Here is a 14,246-nt window from a genome sequence, read left to right as displayed (position 1 = left end):
AAAAAGTAGAAATCAAAATGATGATAGCAAATATGACACAAAAAGTAAAAACGAACAACACTGAATGGAAACTATCATACGAGTACAAAATAATATTGGCCGCGTGTGAACCTACCAAAGCAGTCGAGAGATGATGATCCATGAATACTCAAATCAACAATAACAACAACAACAACAAGCAATAATGAGTTCCCTTTTTGACAAGATAACTCAACCAGGAGGAGTTTACGGTGACATCAGGAATTATTAACGGATGCCTCAACAAGGATTAACTCGCGGACTACATTTTTACGGCAACCGCGAAAGAAAAATGATTTATTCCTAACAACTAACACAGCAAAAGTACATACAGAAAAGAACAAATACCAATGTATTACAAATCATCACTTGTTCGAGAAATTACCTAACCAAGACATAGCTTCATGTTTACGGTAACTTTTACATTGAATGCTTGCAATGGTATTGGTCATAAAACAGCTAAGCCAGACCACCTCGTCAAAACGTCCTAAGATAGAATAGAAGAGGCTCTTGAACTTGACGATAAAACGAGGTAAGGGGTCAGAACCAGGCTTATAATAATTTTCAAAACAAGTCATGCACAGTGTCAAATTCAAATATTATTAGCGCAACTCTGTCTACTCAAAGATAGCGAACGCTAGTTTCAAGAAGAACCAAACATTATCCAAATCGCCAAGTTCTGCCTGCAATATACATCGCTGGAAAACTTTGAAATTCTATATTCACTAAAAACTCATTTTCTCATCATTATATGTTGCCAAGTGATGAAAATTTTAAGTTGACAGAAATGAGAGAGATACTCCATTTATTTTCATTAGCAATAACCTTAAACTTGAGTGGCTTACACAAAAAAGCTAAATTGTATCTTGAATGATACATTAGATCAAAGTCAGCTTTTTAGGTAGTGCAGAAATTTGATGACCAAAAACTGTTTACGGTACCATATTTTACATGGGTACAGATATTTTCACGGTTATTCGCAAAATGATAACTACAAATCGCGTAAATGTAGGAGGCCCCCTCCTCAATAACATCAAAGTCCGCTTTTTTTAACGAGTGCAGCAATTTAATGATCGACAACTGTTTACGGTGCCCTATTCTACATGGACACATATATTTTCACAGTTATTCGCAAAATGATAACTAAACTTCGCGTACATGTAGGGGGGTGGTCCTTTGACTAATCGCAAAAGTAATAGAAATCATAAAATCAAAGGGAGCTCTTGTAACGGGTGCATAAATTTAATGATCGATCACTGTTTACGGTACCAGATTCTACATGGGTGCATGGATTTTCACGGATATTCGAAAAATGTTAACTAAAAAAACGAGAATTGATGATTGACACCTTTTCACGGTACCGTAGCCTACCATATTTTTTATGGATACAAGAATTTCCACGGTTAGTCAGAAAATGGTAATATTTGGAAAAAAGCCCGTAAACCGGAAAAATAGTTGAAAAAAGCCCGTAAACCGAGGAGGGGACCCTCGAATGCGCGTAAATCAACCATGGGGGCCCTAGGTGATCTCTCACCTCGCATCACCCAAACGCCACCACTGGACCTGGCCATCCAGTCACTAGTAGACAGTCTTGTACCAGTGACGTGCATTGCCTCACCTGTCGCCAGGATGAGTAAAGGAAAATTGTGAGACCTTCACGAATTATTTACCGTCGATTTTCTTGAAGAATTTGAATATTTTTTCCATCCAATATCATCAATTTTCACATTTCTTATTCAAAAATACAGCGTGAAAAGAGAGGCAGGGCACTGGTAAGGCACGGGCGGGTCGTGCCTCCCATGCGGCAATGCAATTCATCATAAACAGCTCATAATTCGTAATAACCGGTATCAATCATATGCTATTGTCGAACATTTTCGAAAATCCTAATATTAACAATCGTAGGGCACTGGAACCCCCGCAAAATCACCAAGGAGTGTGAAATTCGGCATTACTACGTACAATGATAGTGCAGGGAAACAATAACCAGGGTAGGCACAATCGAATCTGCCTCAATCACTATTCGCTAACAATCGGACAATTGCAGCACCGTGAAACGCGATATCGATTTCGGAAATCGATAGTACAATGCTGTATGAATTGCATGTAGCAACGGCCAATACGTAATGCGGTGCAAATACATTCCTTTACTGATCTAGCTGTTGTGTGTTTCCCGTCCATACCTACCATAATATGTGGTATGTGATAGGAAGTGGCTATGCTCACGTAGCTTGCGTTGTCGTTGTTTGTGACCTTTGTGGTGTTTTTGACTGCAATACTCATTAACACCAGGTCGATATTCCATATCTGACGACTTCTAGCGCGGCCCACTTCTATGCTTTCGTAAAAAAAAAACGGATAAGCGGATCAGATAGCGAAGCAGCCTGAATAGCCGGCGTGTGAAGATGGCTAATGTGATAAGAAGCAGGTCGCTATCCAAATCTTGCATGTTTTTTACGTTTAAGAATTTTACTCCAAGGAAATCAGCATCCCAATCTTGGATCTAACCCTCAATTTCCACAGTCAGAATAACGTTTTCAACTATTTCGTAGTGTTGGACATATTTCGTTTTGCTGATACAGTGTCCATTTCAATTTTGTAAAAAGAGATTTGGCGAGCAAAGTACAGTAGAGAATATAAAACCGAAATTGAAACCTTAAATAAAATATTTTTCCGTTTTTCCTGTCACCCTTTTCGTTGAGAAATCTGCATTAAATAGGCCTAACTGAATCTTTCAGCAAGCGAAAATTGAAACATGTGTTGTAGAATTGCAACGCCCGCTTTCTCTCGCTGCTGTAGTTATTCACATCTGTGTGTGTCTTTAACATGTACTTCACGATTTTTTGTATGTATGTGTGTTTGTGTGTGTGTGTGTGTGATGGGAGGCAGGGACTGAGGGGTCAGTGCGTCACCACCCATGAACCAGTGTTGGGATGACTCGAGTCACCTTTTTCGTATGACTTGACTTGACTCGAGTCACTTTGCAAAAATGACTTGACTTGACTCGTGACTCGGAACAAAATTCACGAGTCAATTTCAAGTCATTAAGTAAATGGTGTCGATTAAATCACCTTATATTATGTATGTTTTGGTTGTTAGCGATACGCCGGTATCACTTGCGAGCGCAACCAGTCTTCAATAATTGTAAGTTTCACTGATCATCCATTGTTACATCACAAATGAATTGACCGCTTACGGAACCATCACATCTACGTTGTCGTAGTAGCAGTAGATTTATCTAATCGCATCGTATCTCTGTTTCTTAGGCAGCTTAGTGCTTACATTGCGCAGTGCTCACCTTTACCAACACTCTTGCAGAATTTAAATTGAACAAATATAGTTTATGCCTTTATATTCTCACAGAGGTGTAGGTGGGTAGTGCCTAGGGATGGTGTGAACCTCTGAAAGGTTCAGGTTCGTGTGAACGCGAACCTTTTTGAAAGGTTCTGTGTGAACACGAACGTGAACCTCGTGACGTCACGTGACGTCATATTGCTAATTCTAACCCTGTCTTTCAATGAAGTGATAGCCTATTGTACACGATACCTAGCGAAGACTCGGGACCCCATAATGTCACATTGCAGAAGTACATATTGGCGTTCTAAACGTCGCTAAATGTATTAACTGCGGTAATCAAACGATATAATAATCGCATAAAATCAATATATTCCGTCGCTTTTCCAACAATTTCGACGAAGACTTACTAGGGAATATAAGCTTACGCCTTAACGGTCTTAGCCAGACCGGACAATGTGTTCGGACTTCGGAGTCTGAGTATTGCTACATTGATATTGCGCAGAGTATAAAACGGGTTTCTATACTCGCTACCGATACCGCAAACAACAAGTTATACAGCAGTAGCCATCACCTTAATTGCACGGATTCGGTTTTAATGATACAGTAAAGATATGAAGTCAAGATTGATCCCGTACGCCCGCTCGATTTTTACATCAGAAAACGATATCAATGTCATTGATTGGTTGCATAAGCACCATTCGCTGACTACGTATATCGCTCGTGATGTTGTGTGATTGCGGGTCAAGTTCACAGCAGAGAGTCACTAAATATTCACAACGGAAAGCTGGATATTTCGAGAAAGTTTTTGTATAAAAAGAGCAAGTGAAACTTTGAAGGTTGTCAAGATGCATGCTCGTTTAGTGTTGAGTTTTTATGCTACCAGCGCCATGCATAGAGTGACCTGCAGTTGAAATGCAATAAGTTTGAACCAGAGATCTTATAATGAAGTGCAAATTACAATTTACCAAAAAGGTTCACAGTGCAGAACCCACCAAGGTTCTGTTGTGAACGCGAACCTCTAAATTTCCGAGGTTCACACACAGAACGCGAACGTGAACCTCTCGTTCACACCATCCCTAGTAGTGCCTATTGTACCACATCAATTTGTTCAACTTCTCGAGGCTTCGTATTCGATCCTTTATATTGGGTGATAAAATCATACTGTAGGATGTAGCTATACAGTTACTCAAGTATTTTATTATCAGTTCTACGTGTGCGTGAGCGATACAACACCTTTTTGCATGAATATTTACCTTTATAATCGTCATTTGATTCAAGATAAATGGCCAATTAATCTATCCTTCACACAGTTAGCAAAATGTAATGACTTTGGATCATCACATATACTTCGAAAATTCAATTTGACTCGAATCGTGACTTGACTGGTGACTTGACTTGACTCGAGTCACCTTTAAAAAACGAGTGACTTGACTTGACTCGAGTCACCTTTGAAAATCGATAGACTTGACTTGACTCGAGTCAAAATGTGCAATGACTCGAGACGACTCGTGACTCGAAGGTAGTGACTTGATCCCAACACTGCCATGGACCTCACCGTACTTTACTGTCTTGTAAAAAACCCAACTTGTTTGACCAGGAAGACACTTGATGGCCTATCGGGCTAAGCTATGGTATCCAATTTGTTGCACTTCTGAACAAAATATATTCTTGTGATATTTTTGTAGAACAATTTTGGGTTGGTTTGTGTGAATGAAATTGATTTCCCCAATAACGCGAGAATTGAGCTCAAAAAACTTTTGAAAAGCACTGCTCTATTCGTATAGAATACTACGAACCTATCAGGATTAAATACATTTAAACAGTAACCGCTTTTCCATAAGCTCCTCTTCTGAATCACTCAGCATACTACCCACAATGCATCAGTACATGGTGATCACGTCAATTTACATAGCCGGAGATAGCAGTAGTTCAGGGCTTGGGCTTGACCTCCACCGAAACCCTCATGTTCCCGGCAACAACGGTTACGAACACCGGTTATACACTGACCGCATCTACACTAACTTCTTCAACCGAGGATGCGTATTTTAGAGTTGACAGTTACGTAATACCGAATCTTGAATGAACTGAACATATCTTTGTAGATACAGTATCATATAGACGGGATATATGTTCACACTTCATAGACGCGCTCGTGGCAATTCCCATACATTTCATTATTTGTTTGCAAATCGGCAAAAGTCAACGTTTACACTTCAGATAAATTGTTAAGAGAGAATTCATATCATTGGTATGTGCTCATGGTCGTATTGCCTGGCGTCTTCGTCTTGAGTAGTATTTTGCGGGGGAAATTTCTTGAAAATATCAATTCGGTAAAACCTGTAACAAAAGTCCAGTAAGTCAGTTGTACATGAAGTAATGTTACAAATGCAACAGTAGATTGAAACAAACCCATGTTTCCAAAATGACTGTCATCTGAAATTGCACTGAAACGTATCCCCTAATAGGGTCTGAATAAAATAACCTCGCACCACGCTCGTTTGAAAATACTAGTCGGATCTAGTGGATCAGTAACAAGTTCGTTTAAATTAATTTTGTTCGCTGTCCATTTTGTAACAGATCTCCGTGTGTAGCTGTGCATTATCTTGATTAGAGCTCGCATTGTTAGCGCTTATTGTCACCTGCACTACAAAATAAGTCAACAGACAAATTGACTCAGGTCCACTCGTAATATTGCGACTCGAGTCATTATAATCTAGCACCCAAAAAAATCCATCCAACGAGAGGGCGTGCCACCGACCATAGAGCGGAGGGAAGACAATATTTATCACGAGATAACTGGTCTCCATTGGCTAATCGAGGACTGGCAATCGGCTGTGCTTTAATGATCAGGACGGTAGCGACTTGCTGATCAGGTGTTTAAGGAGTTTGCTGACGGCGGTGGTTCTGTAAGCGCATTAGAGGTTTGTTGGCAGATAATGATTTAGGATTACTTCAGGACACATTAGGCTACGAAATACATGATGAACAAACAACAGTTGCTTCACAAAGACTTTTAAAGCATGGCTGTTGTATTGTGATGGAAACCGCTGCAGCATAAATTATTTGTTTTGATAGAGGGAAAGAAAAGAAACACGTCGAGAAATAATGCAAAGGCCCTTATGCAAGTGGCGAAAGAATTTCCCGTTTCAAAAGGTATCCATCATCATTAAATGCACTGGTCGACCATATGAAAAATCATATTTGAGTCGTTTCTCGGGTTTTCATGGTTGCTGATTACGAATATCACATTAGTTTTGCCATATTGGCTCTAGAACAGAAGATAGTTATACCCCGAAAAAGCCCAAAATCACTGTATTTACCCTGGAATATTTCTCTTGGTGGGAAGTATATCTTGGATTTTTCTACTTTGATACTGCGCATAAATAAATAATTGACTATGAAAAACCCTCGCGTCGATCTCAATATTACCATGACCTAATGCGAGATCTTTGTTTGGTAAGAAAGCAGTTTGTCCAGTCTAAAAATTGTACGTTTGCGCAAGAGAAATATATTTTACCAATTACACTGGTCAACAAAATGAAAAACAAAATTCAGGCAGAACATCTGAGAGCCGTTTTAGGGGTTTTTGAGGTTGCTGATTACGAATATCACATTAGTTTTGTCAGATTGGCTCTCTGTCAGAAGATATTTACACCCCTAAAAAAGCCCAAAATTACTGTATTTACCCTTAAATATTTCACTTAGTAGGAAGAAAATTGTAGTTTTTCTAATTTTCTACTACACATAAATGGCTAATTGACTATAAAGAACCCTCATGTCATTTTCAGTCATTCTATCAATATCAACATGGCATGATGCGAAATATTTGTTTGTCAAAAAAACAGTTTGTCAAGCCTAAAAATTGTACTTTTGTACAACGGAAATTCATATTTTCCTGTATCAATTGGTCATTCTACCAAGATTAAAGAGGAGCATAAAACTATAAAATTTGTCCTTGAAAGGCTTGACTACAATACTCATATGTGTCTCATTTCTTTTGACTGGTAAATGAATAATTTGAGTCAACAAAGTGGGTATACCTAGTAACCCTATCAAACGAGAAACTTAAATCTGGTATCGGGTATATTCGAATGCCGATGAAAGATTCCAATTTCACATTAGGAGGAGCTCACAGCATGTAATCTCTCCTAAGATGTAGTAAATAAAACTTTTTAGCTGATCACAAAACACCCAACTACAAACAGTTGGTCCGAAAATTCGTATCTGCATATCGAAAACTTGGAACAAACATGAGCATAAAAGTTCACTTCCTGTTCAGTCATCTTGATATATATCCTGATCATCTTGTCGATTAGCAAGGGGAGAGGTTCTACCAAGACATCATAACAACAAAAGAAAGATACCAGGGCAGATGAGATGAACCATTGAACATATTATGTTAGACCAACTTCTCCAGCCGGCCGGCCGGATATAGGAAAATTATGTACTTGACTGGCCGGATTGCTCAATCGATGGATTATTCGCCCATTTATCCACATATACAAGTTGTAAATCGCATTTAATGAATGTATTTAACGACAGCAATGTCACTTCAAAGCCATTTCTCGCCGATAATGACGAAGACAATCTGAATTTGAGAACAGCATTGCCATACAGGCGCCGCCATGTCTGCTTCTCTCTGATCAATCAACACACGCAACAATCGCTAATTAAGATTTCAAGGCGTTCGATAAGCCCATCAGTACCCCAAATGTACCAAGATATAAATTCATTAGGGCTGAATAGGTGACCTGATAGCGTCGTTGTTCAACTGTGTGGCCTTTTTTTATCTCGATATTGAATTCATGCGGATCGCGGCTTCTACGACATTTGAAAATTGGCCCGCGACCCGGCTACGGAATCAAAAACAAGGAATATCAGTCTGGTGTAAATAACCATTGTAGTCGACAAACACCATGACTACCACAAACGATATTAGGTTGAGTACATCGTAAATGCCGATAATGCAACTCTTCCCGTTTCGACGAACTTACGCGTAAGCTCCACTCTCGTATATAATAACATACAGTCACTAAAATTTGACGTAGTAAGCAAGTAGCGGGGAATCTCGGCAGACAGTAGCCGCGGGCCGCATTATCATATAAGACGGAAAACTGTCCGCGGGCCGGATCCGGCCCGCGGTCCGTATGTTGCCCGCCCCTGTGTTAGACCATTGCCGGAACCTTTCGAGAACCTGCACTAAATAGCTTACAGGCGAAAATCGTACAAAAATCAATTTCGATTTAAAATATATCAATAATATTGTATTCCAACCGTATATTTCAAATTTACAATAGGTGGTTGGTGTAGAACTGATTGAATTAATGCCACGTTATTTGAGTATCTAGGCAAATACTTATGTAGGCCTACATGACTGGAGTAAATTTATGTACATGGTATCCGTGAAAGTCTGTAACTATAATAAATCTATTACCCCTAAATATAGTGCTGTTGCTGTATTTTGACATAAAATAGTCTTCTGTGTGTAAAAATAAAAAGTAGATTGAATTTCCAAACTTTATAGTACGACTAAGCCAATTTTATATCTAGTCATTACCCCGAAAATGGGACATTTTGGTCAAAATATCCCCATGGGTTATCTCCGCAACAAGAGCCAATTTGAAAAAACTAAGGTCATATTCGGAATCAGTGCCCTTCAGAGCCCCCAAAACCACTCTTACTTTGTCTGCCTAAAAATATGTGTTGACCAGTTCATTTTACCAGGATGAAATAGGAGTATAAAGCTATTATATATGTCCTTGGAAAGCTTAACTAAAATACTCAGATGCGTCACATCTCTTTTGACTTGCATAGGGATAGTTTTTCGATGAAAAAAGAAAGTGGGTGCACCCAGTATCCTTACTAAACGACAAGCTTAAATCGGGTATCTTTGATGGACCTCACATCCCAATTTCATATTAAAAAAGCGCTCACTACATGGAGTCCCTTCTAGGATGCAGTAAATAAACTTTTTGGAAGATCACAAAGCACTCAACTACAAGCAGTTAGTCCGAGAATTTGTATTTGCATATGGTAACCTTTGGAGCAAACATAAGCAATATATCTCACTTCCTGTTCTGTCATCTTGAAATATTTTCGGATAATATTGTGGATTAGAAAAAAAGAAAGACGAAAGGTTCCAGCAAGACATCTAAACAAGAAAAGAAAAATATCAGTGCAGATGAGATGAACATATAAGATTGCAGACTATTGCTGGAACCTTTCGAGAAACTGCACTAAATTGCTTACAAGCGAAAACATTACAAGAAACAATTTTTCTCTGAGATAAGTTATTATTATTAAATTTCAATTTATTATCTTGAATATATATTAGATGGTTTACGTAAAACTGATTCAATTATTACAACGTTATTTGAGTATCTAAATACTTGTATACATGATTGTAGTTTATTTATGTACATGATAGCCGTGAATATCTCCAACTATATTAAATCTAATACCCCGAAATATCATGTTGTTGATGTATTTTGATTTAAACAGTCTTCAGCGTGTAACAATAACAAGTAAATTGAATTTCTAAACTTTGCGGTACTAGTGAGCTGATATTTTGTCCAGTCCATACAGCGACAACATGAGATTTTAGTTAAAATAGCTTCATGGGTTATCTTGAAAACTAGAGCCAATTTGAAAAATAACTAGGGTCATATTCAGAATCAGTGCCCTTCAGAACCCCCAAAACCACTCTTTGTCTGCCTAAAAATATGTGTTGACCGATGATAACAATATGAATCTTCACAATGAAACCATACTTTGCCTGAGCGCCATCATAATGCCAATCATAGTTTCACTGTGAACATCAATCATAAACAAATCTCCATATGTGACTCAGCAAAATATCTCGGTGTCACTATTGATGCTAAAATGTCTTGGAAGCAGCATATTGAATGCACAGTATCAAAACTAGCTCGGTGTGTGGGAATAATGACCCGTCTGCAATCTTTGGTTTCCAGATCAATACTACGAACCATATATTTTTCTCTTTTCCACTCTCACCTGCAATATGGAATCGTAGTATGGGGAAGTGCATGCAAAACATTTCTGTGCAGAATTCGAACCCTGCAAAACCGTGCGATACGGCTGATCTCATCTGTACCTTTACGTACCAATTTATCGCCTTACTACCGTAAGCATCGAATTTTGCGAGTTGATGAGCTATATCGCTTCGAAGTATCAAAAGTTGTTCACAAATATTTTTTCAATAGTCTGCCTACTGTGCTTGATGACTTTTTCATACCTGCTAAAAATGTCCATTCCCATTACACGAGATCCTCGTCAAAGGGAAATATCTACTTACCCCCACCCAATAGCAACCTAACTAAGAGATCTATCGACTACTCGGGACCTATCATTTGGAATGCATTACCACCACATATCCGTGAATTGCCTTATGATAGATTCAAAAAAGCCCTACTTGATCACCTCTTATCGTTACACTAACACTGTTGCCCTACCTCGCCCAGACATTGCTTCATTGATCATTTGCTACCATCGTTTAATTTTTCTTCTATTTTATTTTTTTTAACTACTGTAACTTTTTTTACAGCCATACTGTTTAGAGTCAAGTGTACCTGTTTGATGCCGGTGTGATCAGACTAGATGACCCTCACGGTCTTATCGATCATTCCTATCTAATACCGAATACTGTGCATGCATATTTTCTGTACCACCACCACTGCCGAGTGTTATGTATTTTGGTTTGATGAAAAATAAAGACTCTCTCTCTCTCTCTCTGAGCCTTGGACTGCAGTCGTGGTATATATTTGATGTTTCAAATGCTCGACATGAGAATACCGTACAGCAATCACCGGACCTCGCATTGGAGATGACTCAATTCAGAAATTTTCAGAGCATAATTTTCTTTCAGTTTGGATGGATTTAAATCAATAGTGTGTCACACAAACACACCAATGTAACATACGGTGTGTGTGATATTGTTGAAATGATTACGAAATGAATATTAATAATTTACGTCGATTGTTACTGTCGATAATTTAGCTTTAGACCAGTAAAGCGACATCTTCAAATACGTATTCTATGTTGATAACACATGAATGTTATTTCAAGTCTTGTGTCCAGAGAAAACAGAACTACTGTAGCGTACTCATGAATGAATTACCAGATGTGGTCAAAGTAGTCAAGAAAGCTACTCAAGTAGAAGTAGAAGTAGCGACCAAAGCATATACTCAAGTTCGAGTAGAAGTACTTCTTCCATAAGCCACCTAAAACTACTTGATGTAGAAGTAGAATTGTCTGACTTTAAATCTACTCAAGTAAGTAAGTAGTTTTGAAAACAGTCCTAATTAGTTCGCATTGACTGTCAAAAGCTGCGAATGAAGCTATGCCCAAGGTCCAGAGAGCTTGACTCGTATTGATGCATACCCGGAGGTATCAATTTTCCACAGAATAAGCATTCTTTGGGATCATGGGATACAAATTATAGTATTCATTTGAGAATGCGATACTAACCCTTTGTTTATTGGAAGACCCCGTTTTAAAGAATATTTTGACATGGCGCCTTACCCCATATTATAAGGCCCCAACTTCACGCGAAGAGCCATACGGAGAAGTTGTATCGGATACGGTTTCCTTCAGTTTGCGCAATTAGTATACGTTAATAACAAATGTTGTGAATCGTAAAAGTTTATTTTCTGAAAATAGAGGCATTACTACACTTGCTTTCATACTCAAACATGTATGTTCTGTTGACAAAAGAACTGAAAGTAATTAGAACTCAAAGTATGATACTCAGAATTGAAAGTGAAATACAAATAGAACTTCTAAAAAGCGGAAATTTATTTCATGTCTTTTGTCCATAAAGCTTCAAAAGTGATCTGCTAATACAGGTGTAACGTCAAAAAAATCCGGATTTTTCATATTAGCAGGACACGTCATGGGCTGCTAGATTACGATATGATAGGTAATTGCTAGATACCAAGATTGCGAACGGTAGTTTCAAACGTTATGGTGGGCCATATTTACTGTGATGAAATGTTTGATATGGGCGACAATGCGGCGTGAGCGGAACCAATAGCAACCCGGTACCTAAATTATATAGTTACTGATACTTTTGTGAAAAGATATTTGTCACTCGATATCTACTGTGCGCGAAGCGCAACAAAATTTCTGGGCATTATTTTACTTCTATGAACATTAAATGTTGGTACTCCGTGAGAACAGTCCTCAGGCTATCTTTCGTATTAGGGGATCAAACTACCTCTACTTGACAAACTGTATATAGCGAAAAGTAAGTAAGTAGATCACAAAATATTACGAAGTAGAAGTAGAGAAAATCAGATCTACTTGTGTAAGTAACAGAAGTAGAGGAAAACTACTTGAGCACTTACAAAAAGTAGAAGTACTTCGTTCCTGACCACCTCTGTGAATTACTAGGAATTCAATCACAGCTCGAATTCGTGTAAGTGGTTTGAGTGTTTTTACGATTTCTCGGATGGGGTGCGTTTTACAAATAATTCCTGTATACCGAACGTGGGTGCATTTAGCTAACAACATGCAAAATGTTTTTGCGACGGTAATGACTTTCAGTGGTTTGGTTAATTGATGACAATTTTTTGGAAGATTCAAATGAACAGATTTTTATCACGAATACATATGAACAACAATGCAAACACTTTGCAGATTTAAGTGTAGCACATATTTCGACCTGTTTAATATTATGAGTCTCGCATATTACTCAAGTCCAGTTGCATAGCATGCGTCTACCAAGCATATTCCCATTCACTTTCCCGAATCTCTGTAGACCTCGCAAAGTTTTACATTTAGCACGTTTGATAGAGTATTAATCGCGCGCTTCGAATATTGCTCGATATCCAAAGTGATATTTTCACTTAGTCTAATTCGTGTATGTTTCAATTCCTTGTCACAAATCCCTACAATAAATGATTGTATCAATTGTTGGATTCAACAGTAACGACATGACATTGCGATATACTGACTATACACGTATAGTCGTTTCAATTAATCGTCACGAATTCTGACAATAAAGCATTTTATATCGGGTGTTCCATGTATCAATAATGAAATTCTTGTTTCATCTTTAGCATCGGTTATTACAAATGTTTGATTTGCAAAATTGTAGCTTTTGTTGAATGTATTGATAACGAAATTCTTGTTTCATCTTTAGTCTTGATTATTGTAAACGATGGCATTTCTGATATCTGCAATACACCGAGTGGTTTGTACCAACATGGAATAGTTTTCCAATCAAGGACCTTTCAGACAAGCTAGTCTAGTTCTACAAATCGATATGGTAATAGCGATGTTTCTGAAAAGTTTGTTGATATTATAATAACCTCCATCATAACACCGGGTCTAATCAACTGGAATAATTTAATAACCAAGCAGTAATGATCGACTATTACAAAATCTCGTATGCCGAATCAACGTGTTCATAAGGAAGTTTACAACATGATAACTTTCAATAGAACACTATAGCGTTCGATCGTAAGAAATTAATTCTCAAACTACGTTGGTCAGACATTCAAATCTGCTATACTCAAAACATAATATGTTAATCTCAAGTCGCGTGCACCGAGTATTAATTACTTTGCCTTGCAGAATATATCGAGTAGTAGTTACTTTGTCTTACAGAGTATAACGAGTAGTAATTTAATTACTTTGTCTTACAGCATATAAGCGACTTCTACAGTTGAATAAAAAATACGAGTCGTCGGGATATGAATGCCACCAAACTAGATATGGATTGTAGGTTGTAGTAATTGTATGTGCTCATGTATACTTGACCGCTTTTTGAATGGATACTGTTCGAGTTGGTCGGGTAAGTTGCAATTGGGTTTAAAACTTGACACTGTTTTTTGTGATTGACTCTTTGAGTATGGTACGATGTTAAAATGTCAAGACGTAATACCATTTCCATTAACTCAACTGCGACA

At 38.0% G+C, this 14,246-nt stretch overlaps 1 protein-coding gene across 2 annotated transcripts in view; it reads right to left on the bottom strand.

Annotated features, from left to right (window-relative positions):
• Positions 1-5,465: 5,465 nt before the first annotated feature.
• Positions 5,466-14,246, bottom strand: part of LOC145447328 (organic cation/carnitine transporter 2-like) — a 29,254-nt gene continuing 20,473 nt past the window's right edge. For both annotated transcript variants that reach the window (XM_080325753.1, XM_080325754.1), the window contains one exon: positions 5,466-5,652. In XM_080325753.1, the coding sequence (XP_080181879.1) occupies positions 5,553-5,652 (100 nt within the window). In that variant the 3' untranslated portion in view covers positions 5,466-5,552. The remainder of the gene's footprint in view (positions 5,653-14,246) is intronic.

This window comes from Botryllus schlosseri, chromosome 9 (assembly GCF_051294905.1).
Source record: "Botryllus schlosseri isolate E-star chromosome 9, Bs_hap1, whole genome shotgun sequence".
Classification (NCBI taxonomy): Eukaryota; Metazoa; Chordata; class Ascidiacea; order Stolidobranchia; family Styelidae; genus Botryllus; species Botryllus schlosseri.
Note: the sequence above shows the minus strand (reverse complement) of the source record. Positions and strands in the feature narration are given on the sequence as shown.